Source organism: Pristiophorus japonicus, chromosome 13, assembly GCF_044704955.1.
Source record: "Pristiophorus japonicus isolate sPriJap1 chromosome 13, sPriJap1.hap1, whole genome shotgun sequence".
Taxonomy (NCBI): Eukaryota; Metazoa; Chordata; class Chondrichthyes; family Pristiophoridae; genus Pristiophorus; species Pristiophorus japonicus.
Window position 1 is genome coordinate 134,573,642 of NC_091989.1, and position 26,664 is coordinate 134,600,305.

Sequence of the window (26,664 nt, forward strand, 5' to 3'; positions counted from 1 at the left end):
CCTATGGGTGACATTGCAAATTAAATGCCAATTATACAAAGTTCTGTATGTTGTTTGCATTATGGGGCTTCCCAGACATTACAGTGGTAATCATCTGACTCTGTGCTTCAGGTAGGGAGCTGTACCTGCCTCGAGTGCTCATTGGAAATTCAGGAATGTACTGCATGTGATTCTTCAACTATTTTAAGTATTGGTTCTAAAACCGTGTGTTAGACATTCCCGTATTTGCAATAAGCTCTCCCAGCAGGCGAGGCTCCCCGGCAGAAACGAAGAATTGGTCAATTACTCTGGCACAAGCTTATCTCACGGGAGACTCTTAGAGCTGGCAGATAGGGAAGACCTTTATCAACTGATCTATACTGGACAAATTTAGAGGTTAAAAGATAGTGATTTATCCAACTGCTCCTCCCAGTTTCCCACTCCTGTTATTTTCCTCATGTTGAAATGGATCAATCAAGCCTATGAGTATTTCAAGACTATACTAAAATATGAGCCACTCATTAGTTTTATGGTACAATGAGACTACAACTTTAGTGCTGGTTTTAAATAGCTTCAGCTTTGCATTGATGTTAATGTTGCAGTGTAATTCCAATGGCAGGATCTGACCGGATTACAAAATGTAGAGAGAGACTCCCCAGGGCACTTCATAGAAACATAGAAAATAGATGCAGGAGTAGGCCATTCGGCCCCTCGAGCCTGCACCACCATTCAATAAGATCATGGCTAATCATTCCCTCAGTACCCCTTTCCTGCTTTCTCTTCATACCCCTTTAGCCGCAAGGGCCATATCTAACTCCCTCTTGAATATAGCCAATGAACTGGCATCAACAACTCTCTGCGGTAGGGAATTCCACAGGTTAACAACCCAGTGAAGAAGTTTCTCCTCATCTCAGTCCTAAATGGCCTACCCTTATCCTAAGACTATGTCCCCTGGTTCTGGACTTCCCCATCATCGGGAACATTCTTCCCGCATCTAACCTGTTCAGTCCCGTCAGAATCTTATAAGTTTCTATGAGATCCCCTCTCATCCTTCTAAATTCGTGTATAAAGGCCCAGTTGATCCAGTCTTTCCTCATATATGTCAGTCCAGCCATCCCGGGAATCAGTCTGGTGAACCTTCACTGTACTCCCTCAATAGCAAGAACGTCCTTCCTCAGATTAGGAGACCAAAACTGAACACAATATTCCAGGTGAGGCCTCACCAAGGCCCTGTACAACTGCAGTAAGACCTCCCTGCTCCTATACTCAAATCCCCTAGCTATGAAGGCCAACATACCATTTGCCTTCTTCACCACCTGCTGTACCTGCATGCCAACTTTCAATGACTGATGAACCATGACACCCAGGTCTCGTTGCACCTCCCCCTTTTCTAATCTGCCGCCATTCAGATAATATTCTGCCTTCGTGTTTTTTCCCCCAAAGTGGATAACCTCACATTTATCTACATTATACTGCATCTGCCATGCATTTGCCCATTTACCTAACCTGTCCAAGTCACCTTGCAGCCTTTTAGCATCCTCCTCACAGCTCACATCGCCACCCAGTTTAGTGTCATCTGCAAACTTGGAGATATTACACACTATTCCTTCATCTAAATCATTAATGTATATTGTAAAGAGCTGGGGTCCCAGCACTGAGCCCTGCGGCACCCCACTAGTCACTGCCTGCCATTCTGAAAAGGACCCGTTTATCCCGACTCTCTGCTTCCTGTCTGCCAACCAGTTCTCTATCCACGTCAGTACATTACCCCCAATACCATGTGCTTTGATTTTGCACACCAATCTCTTGTGTGGGACCTTGTCAAAAGCCTTTTGAAAGTCCAAATACACCACATCCACTGGTTCTCCCTTGTCCACTCTACTAGTTACATCTTTAAAAAATTCCAGAAGATTTGTCAAGCATGATTTCCCTTTCATAAATCCATGCTGACTTGAACCGATCCTGTCACTGCTTTCCAAATGCGCTGCTATTTCATCTTTAATAATTGATTCCAACATTTTCCCCACTACTGATGTCAGGCTAACCGGTCTATAATTATACGTTTTCTTTCTCCCTCCTTTTTTAAAAAGTGGTGTTACATTAGCTACCCTCCAGTCCATAGGAACTGATCCAGAGTCTATAGACTGTTGGAAAATGATCACCAATGCATTACTATTTCTATGGCCACTTCCTTAAGTACTCTGGGATGCAAACTATCGGGCCCCGAGGATTTATCGGGCTTCAATCCCATCAATTTCCCCAACACAATTTCCTGCTTTATAAGGATATCCTTCAGATCCTCCTTCTCACTAGACCCTCAGCCCTCGGTCCCCTAGTATTTCCGGAAGGTTATTTGTGTCTTCCTTCGTGAAAACAGAACCAAAGTATTTGTTTAAACTGGTCCGCCATTTCTTTGTTCTCCATTATAAATTTACCCGAATCTGACTGCAAGGAACCTACGTTTGTTTTCACTAATCTTTTTCTCTTCACATATCTATATAAGCTTTTGCAGTCAATTTTTATGTTCCCAGCAAGCTTCCTCTCATACTCTATTCCCCCCCCCCCCCCCCACGCAATTAAACCCTTTGTCCTCCTCTGCTGTATTACAAAATTCTCCCAGTCCTCAGGTTTGCTGCTTTTTCTGGCCAATTGATATGCCTCTTCCTTGGATTTAACACTATCCTTAATTTCCCTTGTTAGCCACGGTTGAGCCACCTTCCCCGTTTTATTTTTACTCCAAATAGGGATGTACAATTGTTGAAGTTCATCCATGTGATCTTTAAATGTCTGCCATTGCCTATCCACCGTCAACCCTTTAAGTATCACTCGCCATTCTTCGTTTTGACACCTCAAATGTAATATCTCGTGTTTTGTCACCCATACTTCCTAAACCTTTAAAATGGAACCGTTGCGAGGAGAATAATTTGAGTTACAACCAAACAAGAGCAAGTCAGTGTAAACAGGGTGCCGTTTGATTGAATCAGCAGCTGCTTTATAATAACTGACATTTTCAATGCTCAGATATGCACTCCATTTAATAATTATAGTCACATCAATAATGCTTTTACCACCAATAACTAATGTAAAATGAGCAAAGCTTATTCACTTTATGGCAATAACAAATAATTTTAACCTATTTACCCAACTGATCAGAGAATGGTATATTGTGTCGATATAGGTTCTGCGAATGACAATTGTGTCTATAGGTATAGAATTCTTGTGAATGATATGTGTCTATAGGTATATTAATCTTAGTGGAAGTTTAAAGTGCACAGCAATATTTACATAAAATATGCTACTCTCTACTTTAAAACACTGTTGGGAAAGCTTTACTCCACATTTTGATCACAATCCTTTCAAGCTGAAGTTGGGAAATAGAACTACTATTGTATTATTCTCCACAATATAATCCTTTGTCTTCTGTATGAAGTGTAAATAAAGCTAGAAACATTGTTACCCTCACCTGTTCTTTTTTCTTAATATCCAACTGCATTCTTATTTGGATGCAGCTTAAAGTGTCCTCATAAGTTTGCTCTAAGGCACGCTCCATTGAAAGCTTATGAAAAAAGCCAACCAAGCAACCACACAAAAATATCACAGCATTGGAAACCAACTGGAATACCAAAAACAACAATGTTAGTATTTGAATATCATACCTTATTTGCCTAATGCGTTGCTTACCTAACATTTAATAAACATCCTATTCTTTATAAAGGGTTGAATTTTGAAACTTGGATGACATTTTTTATCAGCTAATTGCACGTTTCTGCTTTCAAAAGACAGCATGTTGGGCAGGCGGTGGCCAGAGTGATCACACCACCTACCCAGTGCCATTAACAAGAGGACTGAACCATTTTCAAGATTGGGCCTCATTTGAATGGGATTGGAGAGTTGGCTGTGCTTAACAAAACAACCGGTAGCTCTTCTGTGGAGCAGAGTTGGAAATAAGCTATTAAAAGGGAGAAGGAAGATTCCAGGCCCTATAAAGATCAATCCCACAGGTTTGTTTTAGAGCGTCTGGGAGCGGCCTCCCGCAGTCCAATTAAGGAAAATTGCACCTGAAAATTGTATCAGTTTTACAACCGGCATATCACCCCAATTTAAATATTGTAATAAGGTTCCTGCCTGTTTCAGATGGGAGCGCCGGCCACCCATCAAGGCGCACTCTGAAATCGAGTTGGGTGGCCAGTGGGCATTTTGGAAAAAAAATCTTCTGCCTACTGTCCCATATTTCAAGGGTAAATTGGGTGGTAGGCAGATGAAAATCACCCCATTGTATATAAATTTTTTTCTTTTGCCCTCGAGTTCCCCATGACACCTAACTTCCTTAGTGATTGGTTCTGCCCATCGATAACCATGCTCTAGAAATTGCCATGAAGTGTCCCTGGTTGGCAGGGGGAATGGTTGAGCCTTTTTCTCAGTTGTCCATATCATTGCATTAAACCAGATGTAAACAGCACCATCAGCCGCTGACCGCAAATTACAGGTCAATATTTCAATTACCTCCAATTAACTTTTAGTTGCTCAGTTTTGTTGTATGGCTTCCCATCACATGACAAGCACTTTTACTCATAAATAATATGCATTCTCAAAGCATGAGAGAAAACATCAGCTTTATTGAGAAATTACACGTAATTTTATAATGGAATGTTCTTTATCCCTGTATATATCAAAGATAATGGTATATTAATGAGTGAGACAAATCTACTGAAATCTCACTTTTTATACAAAAATTAGAAAAGAATGTTTAATTAAACTCTCAAACACATCCTTTTAAGTTTATTTCATCATGCTTAAATTCCCAGATTATACTAAACTAGGCAAAGCAGTTGAGTCAAAGTAAATAGCCAATGGCCTACAAAAAGAGTTGTATAACGTCTGCACAATATTGTCGGCTGAATTTCCCTGCAAACTACACAATGGAAGAAAAGACCAATTTCACAAGTATAATAGGCAAAAAGGAAAAGACAAATGCCACTAATATATTATGCATGCTGCAATAATAGCAAACGGTGAAATGGAAATGAATCTTCAGGTGCGAGAGCAGATTCAGCATTAGGCATGTCAAGTCACTGTCGAAAGGAGACGATTGGAAGATGATGATCTTGCAGGAGTGTAGAAGATATTAAATAGCATTGATAAATTGGAGTAGAAACATTAGTTCAAGATTTGCCAGGATACTAAAACAATGGATCAAAGTTATAAACTAGTGAAAGGGAAATTCAGATAAAGGTCTGGAAGAATGTCTTCATGTAAAAGTTAATCAACGCTTGGAATGATCATCCAGGTAGAGAGGTGGAGAAGTAAATAAAATCCTAGAGTTAAATTATTTGATAGAGTGATTGCAAGTTTCTATTTTTGGCACATATTTTATAGTTTCTCCCCTGTTTAACAGCAAACATTTTGTTTATTATCACATGCCATCCTTCACTATCGAAGAAAATAATATTTATAACAACGTTTGAGTTTCTTTAATTTAAAATGGGAGCAACAGATGCTAAAATATATATAACAATACTGAATTTAATTTAACCTTCCTCTTCCCAAGAAATATAGCAGCATTTTATCATACTGCATAAATGGTTTTATGGTTCGGCTTTTTTTTTAAAACTCACTCATTTGCATCCTTAGACATAACGTTTAAGTACCTCATACACCAAATGCATAGATCAGGAGTACCTACAAATTTAAGCATTGAGTTTTGAATCAGACCTATGGTGGATTCAAAAAAAAGTGCTGTACAAAACAATCACAAAGTTAGTAAAAGGAGCCTCACCTGACAAGCTAGGGAATTTGTTGATGTAGTTACAGAAGAGAGATAAATACTGAGGGTAACAATATGAGAGACGGACGACAGGACACTGGCAATGATGGCATCCCGCATACATAATGGCAGCATTGTATACAAAATGAACACAATGTACAAAAAGAATGGCACCTTAAAAAAAAAACAGAAAATCAAGTTTATTGCCGAAATTCGTAACTTATCTCCGCCCACTGTAAAAACTTTGCCCACTTCTGAACAAAACTTTTTTTTCGCTTTTTGCATTGCAAGACAATTTTTTTTAAATCCCCTCTCTGCATCATTCCCTCAACAATGGCAAGAGGTGGCCTAGTGCAGGCAAAACATTTGCTAGGAGATATGCAAGAGTGCTCTCTAGTTTTGTCTCTCCTCTGTGAGGAGTCATTTTATTTGAAAAAGTCGTTTGATAAACTGAGTTCAATAAACTGCAGAGCAGGGAAAGGATAGACACAAATCCGATTACTCCCATGTGCTGAGCTACTGCACTCAATGACATAATCAAAGGGAAGGGATCACGGACTTATAAATTGCCACAATGATTGGAAGTAATTTTGTTTAGTTCCTCAAAAATATTTGCCGAGATTTAATCATATGGGATGTTGTGCATCATCATAACTTAAACACACACCTCAGAGTTGGTGGGGCTTTTATTTTACATTTTTGCTTTGTTTTTGACAGTGGTGAGTGTTCCTCATCGGGATGTCCCCCTTTTGTGACATCAAATTGTTTCTTAAAGGATTCCGGGTGTATGACTGGACTACAGGTGTTGATAACTTGGTGTGAAGAACTTCCTGCTATCAGGCTTAAATTTGCTTTTTACTAGATTGAAGCTGTGTACCCTTGATCTACTCCCTCAGTTAAATTTAAAGTAATTTCTTGGATATACATTTTTCATTTTGTTACTATCGCATATAATTCCACAAATTCATATCTTAGAAGCTCCCTTTGAAGGCTGAAATGATCAAGGAGCTGATTTCTGTATGTCTGATACTCCATGGAAGATGGGATGGTAGGCAAATGGAATTGTTTTTTTGCATAAAGAGTTCCACCCACTGGCCTCTGGAGGCCTGCCCATCTAGATTTTAAGTGGGCCGCAAAATAAGTGGCCATGCTCCTGCCCGAAACAGGTGGTAGCTTTATTTAAATGTTTATATTGGGGTCCTGTTCCAGCTGTAGGACCCTGTCGTGATTTTCGTGGATCAATGGGCAAGTCCTGGCCATTGGACCCCAGCATTGAGTAATCTTACCAACAGTCTTTAAAAGGACCACTGCAGGCCACTCCAGAAACACCTCAAATGTTGTTTTCTTTAATTTCTGTGGGACCAGGAGGAGCATGAGTCCTAATCCTACAAAAATATTATGACCTGCTGCTGGTTCCTGAGCTCTAACCCGCATCCTCACCCCACCCCCCCCGCCCTCCACCTCCGGGATCGGCATCGCCCCAGTTCTGAACAGTTAGCCGGCTCACTCCCACATCGACCGTCGAGTTGCCTCAAAGTGCCCATTCAGCATTCACTGCGTGTGAACGAGGCTCAACCACCAAGATGGTTCGGGCCTCTCTTTGCCGTGATCACTCAGGCTGCGCGATTGGCCATCCAATCTTTCCTCATAACTTAGACCTCTAACACTAGGGCAACATTTCTCTATCTTGGGGGTTCGGTGTGGCCGGGGTCGGTGGTGGGTCCCGGCCTTGCTGCTGACTCCAGCCCACTCTATGAAATGGTTTTACACTGATTGGTCTTGTTATGCCCGCCCAGCGCTTTTGTCGATCAATTGAAGGATGCGAGACTGATGACGTATCATAAGCCGGCTTCCTTAAAGGGACCATGCACAAATTTAGTTTAACAATTGTGCTGTCAGTGTTCTACAGCATTGAGGTGCTGCAAGCACTGACCAGCACTACATAGAGATGCACGACTGCATCCAGGCTCTCCCATAACTCCCTCCATATGCTTATGGAGGGAGTCACAACACGCAGGGAGATTCTCTTCCCTTCCAATAGGTAGAAGTGACCTCCCCAGGACACCAATGCAGCCTAGTTGCATATTGCAGAGGAGGGCACAAGCAGGGATATCCTCAGGAGGATCAGGTTTGCAATGACACAAACCTTTCAATGATCTCAATAGATCACAAAATGTTACCTGTGCCACTCATCACATCCCCATCACTCTGCCTTCCTAACCCTACTCCTGTACATCCTTACTCACACCAACTTACCTTGTACCCCCACCCATCCCTCTATCTACATCATCACTTCCCCATCTCATTAGCCACCCCTCACAATCACCTTCATCTGAGTCCAATCAAACCAACTAACTGCACACAAGAGTAGGCACTTGTGTGTTTTAGATAATGTTCATGTAAAGTTTCTGTTAATGTGGTGTCACAAACATTGAAACATTTATTTTCAACACTTTGCGTTCTTGGATAGATTTGTGTGCACCGTTGGAAATGGCTTAATGAGTTGCAATGAATGGTGAGACATAAGGGTACTCCCTGCAATTGTAATGAGTGTGAAAGGAATAGCTTGGGCATTGTAGGATGCTTTATGGTGCTGGTGTGGGGTGGTGCCAACGTGGCCCAACATGTGGCAGCCAGGGTGTATGACGTCAGGTGAAGTAAATCTGCCCATTGAGAGGTCATCCCTGACATCCCGGGCAGCAATGTGATCGGGTGCTGATGCCGTGTCCTGTATCCAGCATCAGTTGATTGCAGAGAAGGTTGATGTTGCTTTTAGTGCTGCTGGTGTGCCTGGTGCTGCTGGTGTTGGGGATGATTGTGGTGAGATTCTGACGACCAAGCTGAGATAGTTTCAAGGGCATCAATACTAATGTAATCGATGGCAGGTTAACTTGAGATAACAGAAGCAATTGGTCAATGGTGACAGAAGTTGTTCCAATGAGGTGACATTGGATAGAGAGTTTGCTCCAAACACTTGCAAACTGCATAAAGCTCAATCTGCCTTCCAAGTGCAGTAAGCAACAGCTTTTGATCTTGGAACGTGAACAGCTGTGAGATGGGAGCTTTTATAGCACATTTGCAGCTGTCAGGTAAAGAAATGAATTCATCTTCACACAACCCCCGACGTTATTACCTGACGTGATCCCCAAGCAGCGTAGATCCCATGGGCAACCTGGTAAAATGGTAGTGAGCTCAAACTACTGTTTAAAGGGTTGTTAAGAATGACCTAAATAGCCTCCCCCGCCACAGCTTGTCAGGTCTGTTCAGCCCTGACAGACACGACATTTGGGAAAGCAGCGAGGCAGCAGGTTCCCGACCCGCAGTCCAAAATGTTTTTTCCCAGCCAACACGCCACCAATCACACCTGCTGACCTCCCAAAAAATTCCCCCCTAGAGATCAGCCTGATGGCTCTTCTCAGCTCTGCCTCCAATTCTTGAACGACATCTTTATTTCTCACTAACCAGAACTAGCTACAGTACTCGAGATGTAGTCTGATCAGAGACCACCACAGTTTGAGCATGAATTTCTCTGATTTGTATTCTACACCCATCTGATCCTTTTCTATGACTGTCAGCACTGCAGGAGTGCATATTTTAGAACTGGTCAAAACACAAGGATGATTTCCCACCAACACTGAGCAAGGATTGAGTTGCAAAGTCATTTGTAAAGCTACAAGCTTTAATGATTAATATTCACAGAAACAACAAACTTGAAAGGCATGCATTATAAAACACTATCAAGTCTTTTAAAAAAATATCCCAAGGTATTTCAGGAAGAATTATTTTGCAGTGCAGGGACTTCTGTAGGCAAACTCAGCAGTTATTTTATACACAGCAAGCTCCCACAAACAGGAAACAAACAAATGGCCAGTTAATCTGATTATGTTGGTTGAAGAAGGAATATTGGTCAGGACACCAATTATATGCTTTTCTTTGAAACAGACCTGAATAAGTGTCAGTTTAACATCTAATCTGAAGGACGGCCCCCTCCAACAATGCAGCACTGCATCAGCACTATACTGATGTTTCAGCCTAGATTATGTGCTCAAGTGCAGGACTTGATTTCATGACTTTATTCAGTGTTTACAAACTAAGTTAAAAGCAAATTTCATAGTAATCTCAAATGAAATAAATCGTCACTTGAAATCTCTGGAAAAAGTGAACACATTTCACCCGAGAGAGACTATGGGGTGGAATCTTTGAGAGTCTCCCAATCTCGCACCGGAATTTCAGCAAAAACCCCGATGTAAACTAATCTTCCGCCGAAGTTACAGCAGGAGAATCCCGGCAGAAATTCTACACCAATTAATTGAACAGGAAACAAAGTACCATTATAACAGAGTTTAAAAAATGAAATGAGCCATACCTGGTCCCAAGCAGAGATAGTTTCACCAGTAAAGATGAAAACGTACCCCATGGTAAGAAGGCAAAGCCAAATGCCCAATGCAAATATCTTCATCCATCTTTGAAATAACGACTCAATGCAGACAAGAATAAAAATCACTACAAATATTCCCAAAGCAGTGCATAATGTAACAAAAAAGAGAAGATGGTCCTGAACAATCTGTTTGAAAAAAAAATGCAACATTAATGTGGAATGTAGATTAAACATCTTTCCATTTTTGAAGCATCAATTTTTATTTAATATAAAGTTATTCATTATCACAACAGCATGAAAGACTTGAGGACCACATATTATTGCTGTGCCATATCAAAATACATCTGCACTGTCCAGTAATTCGAAGAATAAACCATCATACAGGCCTGTGCTTGATAAGCCTATATTTAGTACAACAAATTCAACATTAATATTTAATGAGAAAAACTTCCATAAAAATATTTCACCACTGGTAAATTCATCCTTTAGATTTTCACTTATCACCTATTCACACCCGCAATTCTAGAAGTATAGAATTTTACAAATTAAAATAACAAAACCTCAACATGGTCATTATTTGAAACAGAATTGACTTTCTAAATATGCACACTGCAGAAAAGGCAGATGGGTCCCAAATTCTCTTTTAAAAAACTTGGGAATACCTGTTTTTGGTAATTAACCTATTACTAAATGCATGGTTTTGAAACATACATTTTCTAAGAATATGATTTTCTTAGTGAGTCATTAATTACAGAGAAAAACTCTCTTGTTTTAAGGTGAGAGAGACAAAACGCATTAGCGATGATTATCTCAGTTTGTGATTCTACTCTGAAGCTTCTTGTTTATATTAACGGTGATTATTTGCACTAGATTTGTGTGTGTCCTTCTGCGCCTGCGCGCATTGGACTCTGCCCCTTTTTGCGCATGGGCACATGATTCAGTCGCGCATGCGCCACAAACCACGAGGAGTTGCTGTTGGAGCTGCTTCTAGCTTTTGGATTATCTTCAGGACATTTGTCTGGAATATCACTTTGATTATCTAAATGAACATTTTCCCCCTAGTGTGGGAGAGAAAACATCGGAGGAGAGAGAGAGAGAGAGAGAGAGGCGGGGGGGAGAAGCAAGAGAGACTTGGGGGGGGGGGGGGGGGAAGCGAGAGAGACTTGGGGGGGGGGGGGGGGGGGAAGCGAGAGAGACTTGGGGGGGGGGGGGGGAAGCGAGAGAGACTTGGGGGGGGGGGGGAAGCGAGAGAGACTTGGGGGGGGTAGCGAGAGAGACTTGGGGGGGGTAGCGAGAGAGGCTTGGGGGGGGGGAGCGAGAGAGGCTTGGGAGGGGGGGGAAGCGAGAGAGACTTGGGGGGGGGGGGAACAAGAGAGACTTGGGGGGGGGGAAACAAGAGAGACTTGGGGGGGGGGGGAAACAAGAGAGACTTGGGGGGGGGGGGAAAACAAGAGAGACTTGGGGGGGGAAACAAGAGACACTTGGGGGGGGGGGGAAACAAGAGAGACTTGGGGGGGAAACAAGAGAGACTTGGGGGGGGGGGGGAAACAAGAGAGACTTGGGGGGGGGGGGCAAGCGAGAGAGACTTGGGGGGGGCAAGCGAGAGAGACTTGGGGGGGGGCAAGCGAGAGAGACTTGGGGGAGGGGGGAGCGAGAGAGACTTGGGGGAGGGGGGGAGAGAGACTTGGGGGGGGGGGGGGGGGAGCAAGGAAGCAAGAGACTGGGGGCGGGTGAAAGACAGAGTGACCGGGGAGGGAGGGAGACAGACAGAGTGACCGGGGAGGGAGGGAGACAGAGTGACGGTGGAGAGTGAGAGTGAGAGTGAGTGAAAGAGAGAGAGTGAGAGAGCGCGAGCGGGCGGGGGGGCGCGAGGGCGAGCAGGGCGCGAGGGCGAGCGGGCGGGGGGCGCGAGAGCGAGCGGGCGGGGGGCGCGAGAGCGGGGGGCGCGAGAGCGAGCGGGCGGGGCGCAGGGACTTGGGGAGAGAGAGGGGACACGGGAGAGGAGATCGGAGGGGCGAGAGGGAACTCAGGGAAGACGGACCATGCATGTGTGACAAGGGACATCATTGGAGTGGATGAAATCTGGGAGTCATCACACTGTCACTGTTCATTTCTTACCCAATAAACCTGTTAACAATCAGTGACCCCCACACAACGCAGCGGGGGGGGTGCGTGTAAGGTCAGGAACTTGGGCTGCGCCAACGACTTGGGCTGGAGGGGTCAGGAACTTCAGCTGGGGGGGGGCGGGGATCAAGAACTCTGGCTGAGGGGGGCAGCTCTCTACTGTCTGGAGTTGGCAGTCAGAATGGCTCGAATTACACTTTGCAAAGTCACTGAGAACTTGAGCTGGGCGGTTCCAACTACAAGTTCCAGAGAAACTGCTGGGTGTGTCTTATCCTCCAAGGAGACCAATCAGGTCACGTGATCACGGAATCTCAATCAGCGCATGCTTCTAGTGCAAATAACTACGTTCTTATATTAAAGTGGACCTGTATAACAATGGAGCTTCAGAGCAGTAGCATTAACTGTCAGTCTTCACCTTCAACACCTCTATCAAACAAGTTTGATGGAAATTGATCTAAAGTCCTTGGCCTTGATATTACAGCATAGGGATAATAGTGTATGAACGCTTAAAATCATAGAATCATACAGCACAAGAGGCAGTTATTCAGCCCATAGCCCTGTAAATTTTTCCTTTACAAGTATTTATCCAATTCCCTTTTCTAATATGTCCTTACTTTACAGTATAAATCCACACAAGGCCCATACTTGAGAGAAGGTCAATCTGTGACCAGTAACCTTTATTAGCCAGCACTGAAGTGAAGAAGGTGGGTGGAGCTTCCCCTTTTATACCTGAAAGTCCAGGTTAGGAGTGTCTCCCACAAGTTCACCACCTCGTGATCAGTGTTCTCACGGTGTACAACTTAGGTCAGTTTATACATGGGTTACAATGACAGTTGAATACATGACAGAATCGGCTTCCTCCGCCTTTTCAGGCAGTGCATTCTAGATCATAAATCACTGCAGAAAAAAAATTCTCTTCAATGTTTAATTTGCTTATTGCAGCTTCCAGAAATCCCACTCTCTGCTGTTTTATCTCTGGTGTTAACTCACTTAAGTGGGTTCACAGAGATACCAGCTTTCAGAACAATCAAGAAATGTCAAACCTGCTTACAAGTAACTTTGTTCATCACTCCCCAAAATCTTTTCCCCAAGCTTATATTTATAAATTGATTTTTGCTCTCCCACAATGGATTTGCAGGATTTGCTTAACATGCAAGTACTTAATTCAGTTGCATCCTCGTCCCTCCTCTCTTCTCAAAACATTGTTCAGAAAGGTTGCTCCACTGTTGAGTTTTCAATGACCAGTACATCAATAGGTGGTCATTTGCCATAGTCTCGTCTGAATGACTGTGGCCATAATGTGTGAGGTCAGTATCAAAGTGCCTCAAACATCTATCTCTGGTCTCAGAGCAAACATCAATCCCTCCGCTTTCACCTCACTACCACCCCAAACCACCCTCATCCCAAACAATACTGTTAACTGATATTTTATCTAATGGATTACACTGAAAATGTGAATATTTTTTTCACACTGTTGTGGTCTCGGTTATTTGTAAATTTTATCCTTGGTTTTAAGGTAAAAGTTTTAGATTTGTAGTTTCACAGGAGGATAGTGTATACTACAACTCCCATGATGTATATCTCTCCCACACATACAGTACTTTTCCACATTAGCTGGGGATACCCACCGCCCAAGGATCAGGTGACGTTTCTGAATCAAGCCCTAAGCTCCAGAAAGGACAAACACTTATTGAAGGATTTCCCACAGCAAATAACCAATTTTCTGAGCACATTTAGTGATTTCCCCACCTACACCCCACCACTGCGCCCCCCCCCCACAAAAAAAACATGCATACAGTTTTATATGAGTTTGTTATTTTATAAATATTACTTGTAGTTTATTCACATCACCAGAATCAAAAACGAAAATGATGCCCCCAAAAGAATGTGAAGAAAATGTGTGAGTAACTTGACTGATCTGTTTAGTCGTAATTGGTAGTTTGTGAATGGCAGCTTTGAAAAAGATTCATATATTTGATTACTCAATTTTGTGCTGGATGATTTCTTTACCCGACAGACATTATGAAGCATTGGTGGGATGACAATTTTGAGGTGTAACACCTCAAAGGCTAAACCATATCAGGTGTTGTGGTGCCAGCTTCTGTCTAATATAAATATAAATAGATAGATGATCAGTAGTGAGAATTCTGAATTTTAAAATTCAATTTTATATCTGTAATTCCATCTAGAATTTTCAGGGGTTTTTTTTAATATGACTGACATTCAACTCAAAGTGGTTGGAATCAGTTTGTTCATTTTCTGCAAAACCAAAATTTATTGCCCATCCCTAGTTTCTGTTGAGCAGATGATGGTGGGCCTTCCTCTTGAACCGCTGCAGTCCATGTGGTGAAGGTACTCCTATAATGCTGTTAGGAAGGGAGTTCCAGGATTTTTGATGTTAAAAGAACAGCAATATATGTCCAAGTCAAGATGGTACACGACTTGGCAGGGAACTTGGAGGTGATAGTGTTCCTATGCATCTAGCAGACGTTAGGAGGCCATAATGTCATGAGCATACTCCAACCCCTTTCCCCAAAATGATACAATAAGTGAACCACATATTTCAGAAAACTTCAGAAATTGGTGGTTTTAAAATATGATTGGTCAATGTTGTCATATAATTAATTGACCCACTCTTGTATCTTCTGATCTAAACTATAAGCCATGTTTGTACACAAAATTAACATAGGAAAACAGCATATTTTACTTTACTTACAAAGAAAATCAATAATTTGGTGTGTAAAAGGGCAAAACATTTTGACTGACACTTACCAGTTCAATGGAAAATAAAAGAGCTATCAGAGCAATACAGGCCCCGGTAATAATCAGTAGGAAGAGGACAGCAAGTGGAAATTGCTGGCTGATACAGCAGTATGTCTCATAGAGCGAGTCTGTACTTTTACGAGCTTCATTTTCATTAATAAAGTACTTCCCCCTGGATGGCATTGTTATAATTCCAAATGTTCCAATTCCAAATGTTCCTTCAGAAGATGTTGGAAGTTCAAGGCTCAGAGCATGGCAACTAAGGACTTCCTGTTAAAACAGTTTTTGACTTCCTGTCTGGCTAAAAAGCATTGTTCTTGGTTCAGTCGCATTCTGTGTCTAGCGTTTTCTTTCCAGCTCAAATAGAGTGTAAAGGGGGGGTGGGTGTCACTCTTCCCAGTCTGTTCTGATGCTTTGACCCGTGTGCTCTTCATCAATTTTGCTGAGCATGATTCTTGAGTTTGAAAGGTCGTCTTGTTTCCAGTGCTTCTGAATTATCATTGCCAAATAAATCATGTCCTTTACCACATCTGGGAATAGATACTTAATACTTCCTCTAGTGACATCAGTCCTAAAAGGAGTCCAGTAAGAGAGAAAGGGTTAAATTGAACACTTTACATGTTTGACATTCCTCACTGTGCTTTCGGCAAACTGCTATTCAAATAGTTTTGTTAATTGGTCATTTACTATGCCTTTGTCTATTGAACATCTCCCCCGCATTTCACATATAAATAAGTAACTACCTTCCCTCCTGGGTTCTATTTACTCTGAAAACACAAAACAATTTCAATAATCTACAAATAAAAAATTAAAATAGTACCTCAACTGTAATAACAGAACTTAGCTTTAAGTTGGATTAAAAACATCACTAACATTCCCTTATCATTCTTCCTAATATAGCAACTCATTAAAATCACAATGACAATCGCATTTTAATGTTTGTTAAATTTCACTGATCTTAAACGCTACCTTCAGTTGTGGTTTATTTCTGCTGTTTTAAATGGCACAGCACATTTAGAAAGACTTGCTTTCGATATAGACATTTACACTAATTCAGCAATGTTGCACTAATATCCCAATTTATAACACCAATTGTAACATTTATACAAAGACTACTTTACAAAAGTAATGTGCGGAAAAATTGAGATCGAAGTGTTTTTCCCTCCCAGAATTGTTTATTCTAACAGCTTAAAGGTTAAAGATTAAAGTGTATCTTCATGCTTTGCTTTTTTGGAGGGCAGAGACTGGAAGAAGCATATGTTAATGCTTACAGCTTTTATTACCAGCAGTTCCATGGTGACAAGCAAAGTGTAAAGAACAATGAAGGTTTAGAGTTGAGGGATATATTTAAGGAGTTATGACCAACAGTTTATGAAAAGATGTTTGAACAAACTTCTTTCAGCACTCCGGAGACTGGTATTATAACTATAGCAAGAAGAATAGGATTCCTGAAAAAAGCCCCATTAGCGACGGATAACATGGTCACAGCGTTTTCCCAACTGCATTACCATCACCATGGTAGTCTCTGGCCCTTCTTCATGGGGAACGATATGCTGCGACAATACTTGTACAGAGCCAGAACAACATCAAAAGTAGTTAATTTAACCACCCTGTACATACAGCTGTATTAATTATTTAAGATTATAGAGGAACGACTCACACAACAGATCAATCTGTATATAACAGGAGTTCTAGCTTTACTTCACTACAGGGAATAAAGAATGCTGAATTTTAAGTACTGAATATGGAATTTGACCTACAAGTGAGAGAGAACTAAATAACTCGAGTGGGAAACTGCAATTTGTGTAGACACCCCTAGTACAATATAAAAGTTTTCTTTATGCCACAAGAATATGTAAAATATACTAAAACAAAATTTATACTATATAAACATATGTGGCTTCTTACCTACATGGACATTTAAAAGTTATTCCACATCCAGGAGATGACAACCTGATCAGAACAACTTACTTACAAAGTCAGTGGCACAAAACAACGGCAGCTCCGTCAATGGGTGCATAGATGTAACCACAGCAACTGGTACCAAAATAACCAGTTATGCTTCCTGTGGTATGAGAAGCATATTAGCAGGGACACAGTGCATCAATTAAATACACTGATGGAGGGTCTTGCGGTGAGGGTAATTTTAATCAAGCCAAGCGGGAAATAGGTGACTTTGGGTCAAATGCTCATTTTACATCCCATCTGATTTGACTCTCCAATGGCGTGAACCCACCCGTTTTCCACTCGGCGGGTTACGTCTGCAGTCCCTCAAGGATCTATCCTTGGGCCCCTCCTATTTCTCATCTACACGTTGCCCCTTGGCGATATCATCTGAAAACACATCAGGTTCCACATGTACATGGACAACATCCAGCTCTACCTCACCAACACCTCTCTCGACCCCTCCACTGCTTCTGATTTGTCATGCTGATTGTCTGACATCCAACTGAATGAGCAGAAATTTCCTCCAATTAAATGTTTGGAATTCCGAACCCGCCACAAGCTCCGTTCCCTAGCCAGCGGCTCCGTCCCTCTCCTTGGCCACTGTCTGAGGCTGAACCAGACGGTTTGCATGCTCTTAGACCCAGAGCAGAAATTCTGATCACATATCCTCTCCATCGCCAAGTCTGTCTACTTCTACCTCCATAACATCGGCCATCTCCACCCCAACCTCAGCTCATCTGCTGATCAAACCTATGCCTTTGTAACCTCTAGGCTTGACTATTCTCATGCTCGCTTAGCTGGCCTCCCACCTTGCACCCTCATAATTGAGCTCATCCAAAACTCCGCTGCCTATAATCCCTAACTTGGATCAAGTCCTGCTCACCCATCACCCCTGTGCTCGGAGACTGACATTGGCTCCCAGTCCAGCAATGCCTTGATTCTAAAATTTGCATCTTTATTTTCAAATCACTCCACTGCATTGCCCCTCCCACCTCTGTGACCTCCTCCAGCCGTATAGCTGTCCGAGATCTCTGCACTTCTCCAATTCTAGCCTCTTGTGCAATCTTCGATTTTCATCGCTCCACTATTGGCGACCATACTTTCAGCTGCCAAGACCATAAGCTCTGGAATTCTCTCTCTAAACCTCTCTCTCCTCCTTTAAAACCAACTCCTTTGGTAAAGTCTTTTGATCATCTGTCCCAATATCTCCTTATGCGGTTTGGTGTCAATTTTTGTTTGATAATTTCTTCTGTGAAGCACCTTGACATATTACTATTTCAAAAAGCACTATATAAATGCAAGTTGCTGTTACTGTTATCCTCTTCTGTGTCTGAAAGCATTCCATCATCTTAGCAAGAAAAATGCAGGGAAGAGCACCAACCCTTGTACATGGCTTCTTTGACCTTACAAAGGCCTTTGACACTGTCAACCACGAAAGTTTGTCACTATCCTCAGCTTGCTCCACGATAACATGCAAGCCGTGATCCTGACCAACGGATCCATCACAGACGCAATCCACATCCAGACTGGGATCAAGCAGGGCTGCATCATCGCGCCAACCCTCTTCTCGATCTTCCTCGCTGCAATGCTCTCAACAAGCTCCCCGCTGGAGTGGAACTAAACTACAGAACCGGTGAGAACCTGTTCAACTTTTGACGTTGCCAGGCCAGATCCAAGACCGTCCAACCTCTGTCGTCGAACTACACTACGCGGACGACGCTTGCGTCTGTGCACAGAGACTAAACTTCAAGTCATAGTCAACATCTTCACTGACGCGTACAAAAGCATGGGCCTTACACTAAACATCCGTAAGACAAAGGTCCTCCACCAACCTGACCCCACCACACAGCACTGCCCCCTAGTCATCAAGATCCACATGTGGCTCTGGACAACGTGGACCACTTTCTATACCTCGGGAGCCTATTATCAGCAAGGGCAGATATCGATGACTAGGTTCAACACCGCCTCTAGTGTGCCAGTACAGCCTTCGGCCACTTGAGGAAAAGAGTGTTCGAAGATCAGGCCCTCAAATCTGGCACCAAGTCAGATATGGTCTACAGGGCTGTAGTGATACCTGCCCTCCTGTATGACTCAGAGGCATGGACCATATACAGTAGACACCTCAAATCGCTGGAGAAATACCACCAACGATGTCTCGACAAGATCCTGCAAATCCCCTGGGAGGACAGACACACCAATGTCAGTGTCCTCGATCAGGCCAACATCCCCAACATCGAAGCACTGACCACGCTCGACCAGCTCTGTTGGACGGGCGACATTGTTCGCATGCCTGACACAAGACTCCTAAAGCAAGCGCTCTACTCGGAACACTTACACAGCAAGTGAGCCCAAAGTGAGCAGAGGGAACATTTCAAGGACACCCTCAAAGCTTCGTTGATAAAATGCAACATCCCCATCGATACCTGGGAGTCCCTGACCAAAGACCGCCCTAGATGGAGGAGGTGCATCTGGGAAGGCACTGAGCACCGAGTCTCGTCACCGAGAGCATACAGAAAACAGGTGCAGCCAGCGAAAGGAGCTTGCGGCAAACCAGTCCCACCCACCCTTTCCTTCAATTACTATTTGTCCCACCTGTGTCAGAGACTGTGGTTCCCATATTGGACTGTTCAGTCACCTAAGAACTCACTTTTAGAGTGGAAGCAAGTCTTCCTCGACTGCAAGTAAAAAATGCAACCATACTGGAATCAAAACTTAATAAAAAGCTAGTTTATTTCAAAATTTGTAACAAAATAGTGAACTATAGTACACACTCTGCGTAAACAGAATACTGCATAGGAAGTTGTTAAATATACTTGTTCCACTTGTGAAGGTAGCCTGCATAACTAATATACTTTGTCATTCACTAATTATTCATCATTCACCAATTATCTTCGTTATGGAACAAGCATACAGTTACATCCTTCACAGTATTTTTAATACTGACTCATGAATTCATGAGGTGATTTCATCCTTCTACCAATCTGCCATATCAGAAGCCCTTGGATGACAATTAAAGTTACAAATTAGGGCAAGCACATTTTAATGATCTTTCAAAAGCCAGTTTAAATTTTTAGCCCAGCAAGTTATTAGGATGGCTAATGTCTCAAATATATAAACATGTTTTCAAGTGCAGCAGAAACAGGAACATGCTTTCCATTTCAGCTGTTTTTTCAGCAGCCTTCCTCAAATTGCAAAATATGGAACTGAAATGCAGAGTATATTTGTTTTTTCCCTTTGTTCCTGGGGAAGTCACTGTCCTATTTTAAAATAGCTTGAAATTCAACCAAGCTCTATTGCAAACTATTAAAATGAACCGTTTTGGAGTAATGAGTGATAGCTGTTCAGATTACAATGCTTGTAGAAAAGAGACCCCACAGTTGAATAATACAAATATGAGAGTGTGGTATAAATTTTATCCACAAACTTCATAATTCACATGAGAAGTTTAAAACTATTCCATAAACATGGAATTGCTTTAAAAGGATAAAAGTAAAGAGCTCTGCTCAATTCTTTCATTGAAAGAGCACAGATGTGAAGTGGCCCAAATGTAGAAATCTGTTTTAAAGAAAACCAAGTGAAATGGATTGCTTTTCCAACAACATTTCCCATAGTTTTCTCTCTTGTTCCGCTTGAAACTCGTCTAACCGGAATATAGTTCTGTCAGAGCTGGCAGCTCCCCAATGCCTTACCTAGGTGGCCAGTCATCATCAGTGAGTTTAATTAATAAAAGTTGGCAGGCTATTCACCCATTGGCCACCACATCTGTTCTAATTCTGCTCGCAACTAATGTCCACACATGCATACTTTACAGTAGCAGTCAGTGGGTAGAGATCAGGAGCGAGAATGCTGACTTCTTTTTTTTCACTTTCCCAACTCCTGTGGAACTGTACTTTAGCATGACTTGTGCCTTTAGCAAAGGAGTGGAGCAAATTGGGGAAAAAAGGGTAAAAAGCAAATTGCATCACTTGGATAAATAAACAGATCTCTACACTTAGAATTGCTCACACCTGCGCTCTTAGGGCCCAAGTTTCGGCCTCAGTTGCTCCTGATTTTTTGGAGCAACTGGTGTAGAACGGAGTATCTTAGAAATTCAAATTCTCAGCATTTAGTTTGCTCCAGTTCTAGTCAGTTAGAACAGTTTCACTTTGGAACAAAATTTCTTTTTCAAAAGGGGGCATGTCCGGCCACTTACGCCTGTTTTCAAAGTTTCGGCAGTGAAAACTTACTCCAAACTAACTTAGAATGGAGTAAGTGAAGATTTTTGTACGCTCGAAAAAACCTTGTCTACACTTTAGAAAATCAGGCGTAGGTTACAAATCAGGCGTAGGGAATGGGGGGGGGGGGGGTTTAAAGGGAAGTTTACAAACATTAAACACTTCAGTTTTACAAATAAAGAGCCATCATCAATAATAAATGATAAAAACATCAATAAATCAACCAATAAATCAATCAAAAAAATTAATAAGAAATAATTTTTATTTAAATCAATAAATAAAACATTTTCTACTTACCGACTGCAGTACCGGGAGCCCTCCAACAGCGTGCTGGGATGCCCCCCCCCAGTGTGTCTCTATCTCTCTGTCTGTCTGTCTGTGTGTGTCTCTCACTCTCTGTCTGTCAGTGTCTGTGTTTCTGACAGTGAGGGGAGGGGGAGGAGGGGGGTAGAGTGAGAGAGGGGGGGTAGAGTGAGAGAGGGGGGGCAGGGGAGGGAGGGAAGGGAGAGAAGGAGGAGGGAAGGGGCAGAAGGGGGGAGAAGGGGAGGGAAGGGGAGGGAAGGGGAGGGAAGGGGGAGAAGGGGGAGAAGGGGAAGGGGGGGAGGAGAGGAGAGGAGGGGGAGGAGAGGAGAAGGGGGGAAGGAGAAGGGGAGGAGTGGGGAGGGGGGGAAAGTGAAGGGGAGGGGGGGGAAGAGAAGGGGAGGGGGGGGAAGAGAAGGGGAGAGGGGATGGAAAGAGAAGGGGAGAGGGGTGGAAAGAGAAGGGGAGGGGGGTGGAAAGAGAAGGGATGGGGGATAAGAGAAGGGGAGGGGGGAAAGAGAAGGGGAGGGGGGAAAGAGAAGGGGAGGGGGGAAAGAGAAGGGGAGGGGGGAAAGAGAAGGGGAGGGGGGAAAGAGAAGGGGAGGGGGGAAAGAGAAGGGGAGGGGGGAAAGAGAAGGAGAGGGGGGGAAGAGAAGTGGAGGGGGGGAAGAGAAGGGGAGGGGGGGAAGAGAAGGGGAGGGGGGGAAGAGAAGGGGAGGGGGGGAAAGAGAAGGGGGAAAGAGAAGGGGGGAAGAGAAGGGGGGGAGAGAAGGGGGCGTGGAAAGAGAAGGGGAGGGGGGGAAAGAGAAGGGGAGGGGAGAGAAGGGGGGGAGAAAGAGAAGGGGGCGTGGAAAGAGAAGGGGAGGGGAGGAAAGAGAAGGGGAGGGGGGAAAGAGTGAAGGGGGAAAAGTGAAGGGGGGGAAGGTGAAGGGGGGAAAGGTGAAGGGGGGGAAAGGTGAAGGGGGGGGAAAGGTGAAGGGGGGAAAGGTGAAAAGGGGGGAAAGGTGAAGGGGGGAAAGGTGAAAAGGGGGGAAAGGTGAAGGGGGGGAAAGGTGAAGGGGGGGAAAAAGGTGAAGGGGGAAAGGGGGGAAAGGTGAATGGGGGAAAGGTGAAGGGGGGAAAGGAGAAGGGGGGAAAGGAGAAGGGGGGGAAGGAGGGAAAAGGAGAAGGGGGGAAAAGGAGAAGGGGGGAGGAAAGGAGAAGGGGGAGGGGGGGAGGCTGAACGGGCCGGGCCCGGCCGGGCCCAAGACTTCGGGCAGGGCACATCCCCAGCACCAGATTTACAGGTAGGTGGTATTGGGTCGGGTCGGGTCCGGGGTCCGGGGTCGGGAGCGCGGGTCGGGTCGGGGAGGGCAGAGGGAGGTCGGTTCGGTTCGTGTCGGGGGCGGGGGGAGGCAGGTGAGGTTGGGTCGGGTCCGGTCATTGGGGGGGGGGCGGGGGGGTGGTGGGAGGGAGGTCGGTTCGGTTCAGGTCGGGGGGGGTTGGTGGGAGGGAGAGGGAGGTCAAGTCGGGTGGGGGGTCCGGGGGCGGGGGAAAGCGGGAGTTGAGTCGGGTCGGGAGGAAGCAGGAACTGGGCGTGGGAGGCAGCCTTATGCACGCAGCCCCAGTGAGTTTAGTGGTTTCACCTATGGCTCAACATTTACTTGTCACTTCAGTTCGTCACAAGATCTCTATAAAATCGTGTTTATGTTAAAAAGAGCAGGAGAATCTGTTGAGAGGAGCGGATATTCCAAAAGAACAGCAAAAGCAAAGAGTGAAGTCACAGGACAGCAGGTAGTTGATTGGTTGGTGAGTAACAGATTTTTTAAATCTCTAAGCTTGCTAAGAAACTGTAAATTGCTATAATTTTACTTTTATTAAATTAGTAACTAAACTAGATAAACCAATTAAGTAATAAAACTAAATTAATTGCTAAGAAATAATTAATTAACTAATCAAATAACTAGATAGATGTGGCAGGGAAGGTGGTGTGCCGTAACTGCAGCATGTGGGAGTTTATGGAGAGCATCGCGATCCCGAGCCACCACATCTACAGTAAATGTCTGCGGCTCGAAGAACTTCAGCTCAGAGTTGTTGAGCTTGAGTACGAGGTGCAGACATTGCAGAGCATCCGTCAGGGGGAAGAGTAACCTGGATACTATGTTCCAGGAGGCAGTCATACCCCTTAGGTTAAGTAGTACTTTAGAGTTCATCAATGGTCGGGGACAGGGGGGTGTAACTGCATGTGAGGCAGATATGGGGGCCCAGGATGCAGTGTTGGAGGAGACTTATCTGTTGACCTTGTCCAACAGGTATGAAGTACTTGCTGTCGGTCTGGATGAGGAAAAGGACTGCAGGGAGGATGGGCAAAGTGACCACAGCGCCGTGGTACAGGAGGCCATTCAAGTGGGGGGAGTAAAAAGGAATGTGATGGTGGTAAGCAACAGTATTGTCAGAGGGATAGATTCTGTTCTCTGCAGCCGTGACAGGAAGTTCCAGAGGTTGTGTTGCCTACCCGGTGCCAGGGTTAAGGATATCTCCTCGCAGCTGGAGAAGAACTTAAGTGGGAGGGGGAGGATCCAGTTGTCGTGGTCCATGTAGGAACCAATGACACAGGCAGAATCAGGAATGAGGTTCTGCTAAGGGAGTTTGAGGAGCTAGGATCCAAATTAAAAAGCAAAACTCAAAAGGTAATAATTTCTGGATTGTTACCTGAGCCACGTGCAAATTGGCATAGGTACGGGTTCCACTTAAACTGGGCTAGGACTAATGATACAAAGCTAGGTGAGATGGATGTAAAGAGGCTTCAAGGAAATATATAGATAGGCAAGAATGTGGCAAATGGAATATAATGTGGAGAAATGTGAGGTTATCCACTTTGGCAGGAAAGATAGAAAAACAGAGTTTTTTTTAAATGGAGAGAGATTATGAAATGTTGGTGTTCAGAGGGACATGGTGTCCTTGTACACAAATTACTGAAAGTTAACATGCAGGTACAGCAAACAATTGAGAAAGCAAATGGTATGTCGGCCTTTATTACAAGAGGATTTGAGTATAAGAGTAAAGACATTTACTGTAATTATATAGGGCTCTGGTGGGACTGCACCTAGAGTATTGTGTATAGTTTTGGTCTCCTTACCTAAAGAAGGATATATTTGCCTTAGAGGGAGTGCTACAAAGGTTCATCAGACTGTTTCCTGGGATTGGGGGGGGGGGGGGGGGGCGGAGGGATTGTCGAATGAGGAGAGATTGAGTAGATTTGGCCTATATTCTCTAGAGTTTAGAAGAATGAGAGATGATCTCATTGAAACATAAAAATTCTGACAGGGTAGATGCAGGGATGATGTTTCCCCTGGCTGGGGAGTCTAGAACCGGGGTCACAGTCTCAGAATAAGGGGTCGGCCATTTAGGACTGAAATGAGGAGAAATGTCTTCATTCAGAGGGTGGTGAATCTTTGGAATTCTCTACCTCAGAGGGCTGTGGAAGCTCAGTCGTTGAACATATTGAAGACAGAGATTGATAATTTTTGAAAATTAAGGGAATCAAGGGATATGGGGATAGTGCAGGCAAGTGGAGTTGAGGTAGATGATCAGCCATGATCTCGCTGAATGGCACAGGCTCAAGGGGCCAAACTGCCTACTCCTGCTCCTATTTCCTATGATCTTACTAATAAAGTTGTTTGCTATAATGTTTGCTGTGTGTGTGTTTGTGCGCAGCCCAGCCCAGAAATCGGCACGGTCCCGGCCTGCAAGACCATCAGCAGGCCGGGGCCATTGGAGGGAGCATCGTGCGACGGCATGCTGCTGCAGGAGGGCGACGGCTATGAAGCCAGGTCGCTGATTGCAGTGCGGGCAGGCACAGCAGGAGAGGCAAAGGAGCGGCAAGAGTTTGTAGAGGGAAGTGACCGGGGCCCAGGAAAGGCGTGAGTTCGGGGCCCAGGAGAGGCGTGAGTTCGGGGCAGCACGGGCCAGCCCACGCGACGATATGTGTGCGCGCTCGATCTGTGCAGCAGAGCTGGTCTCCAGTTATTCTTGCGTAATCCTTGACACTGGACCAAGACCTAGCTCTGTCAAGCCCGTGTGGTGGCTGGTGTGCAACGGCCACCACACGTTAAAAAAATCCAAGCACAGGCATCTTCCACCCTACACGATTCAGTTCGGGATCTGGAATATTCGGTCCTTCATTGAGACATCTATGAACTCATCCCTTTTGGGCATCCTCGTTTCGAGGGACTGCCTATGATGATTACTAGTGTAATGTTAATTTGACTTAATTTGTACCTTAATGTAAACATGTTGCAGTCCAAAATCTCTCTGAAAGATAAAGCAGTCATTCCTAGCAAGTTTATTTTCTTCTGGACAACTACCTTCCATATGTAAACAAATGCATTCAACTGTTATTTCTGCTTAAAGATGCAAACATTTCTATCCAAGTTTTGGAAACTGCTGTTTTTGTACTATTAATATGTTAATTGAGCACTGTTCAAAGTGCAGATAAGCATGCTTGTTAAGCAGGATTTTACTGGTTTCAGGACTTATGGTAAAATATGCTTTATGACGTTTGTAAAGTAGGCCATCCAATGCAGCAACAGGATCATCTTATGATGGCCCAACAGTGTTAAGAAGCCTTTTAAACCTCTAATAGGGGAAGAGTGTTTTGCATATTTGGATTGCAGCTTTAAGAAATGTGACAGCTCTACCTTGGATTAGTGCCTGGTGCACCAGTCTTTCTTGCTGTACCAATGATTCAACAGCTAATTCCTGGCCACTTTCAATTATTTGCTCCGCCTTTTGCAGTGAACAGTCATGTTTGAGACACCCTGGGGAGCCTGTACTTCATCAAGACTGATCAGTCAAGGCAGCTGACATGGCTGTTTCGAGATCACAATGGCATGATCGATAATCATTCTACTTGAAGCAAGAGTGTCACCATATTTGTGCTCTGCTCTTCCATGACAACAATGACTAGACTTCAAAAGTGTAGTAATGCTTTGGGACATCCTGAGGCCATGAAAGGCACTATATAAATGCAAATCTTTCTTTTTTTTCCCCCAACACTTTATAGTTCTTCCCCTTCAAATAAGAATGACATAGATGATCGTCTTAAAATGAAAAAATGAAGACACCTTGTTTCAGGAAAGGAGGCATTATTCTAGGCTGGTAGCTTTAGATCAACTGCACTTTTATGGAATAAAAGCCTTTACAATTTATATAGG

The 26,664-nt window shown here is 43.8% G+C and overlaps 1 protein-coding gene across 3 annotated transcripts in view; it reads right to left on the reverse strand.

The window, feature by feature from the left end:
* Positions 1 to 26,664, reverse strand: part of adcy7 (adenylate cyclase 7) — a 223,251-nt gene that overhangs the window by 67,879 nt on the left and 128,708 nt on the right. For all 3 annotated transcript variants that reach the window (XM_070898024.1, XM_070898025.1, XM_070898026.1), the window contains exons 2-5: positions 15,018 to 15,579; positions 10,110 to 10,307; positions 5,756 to 5,917; positions 3,443 to 3,592 (exon numbers count right to left, since the gene is read on the reverse strand). In XM_070898024.1, coding sequence (XP_070754125.1) covers positions 3,443 to 3,592; positions 5,756 to 5,917; positions 10,110 to 10,307; positions 15,018 to 15,191 — 684 coding nt within the window. In that variant the 5' untranslated portion in view covers positions 15,192 to 15,579. The remainder of the gene's footprint in view (positions 1 to 3,442; positions 3,593 to 5,755; positions 5,918 to 10,109; positions 10,308 to 15,017; positions 15,580 to 26,664) is intronic.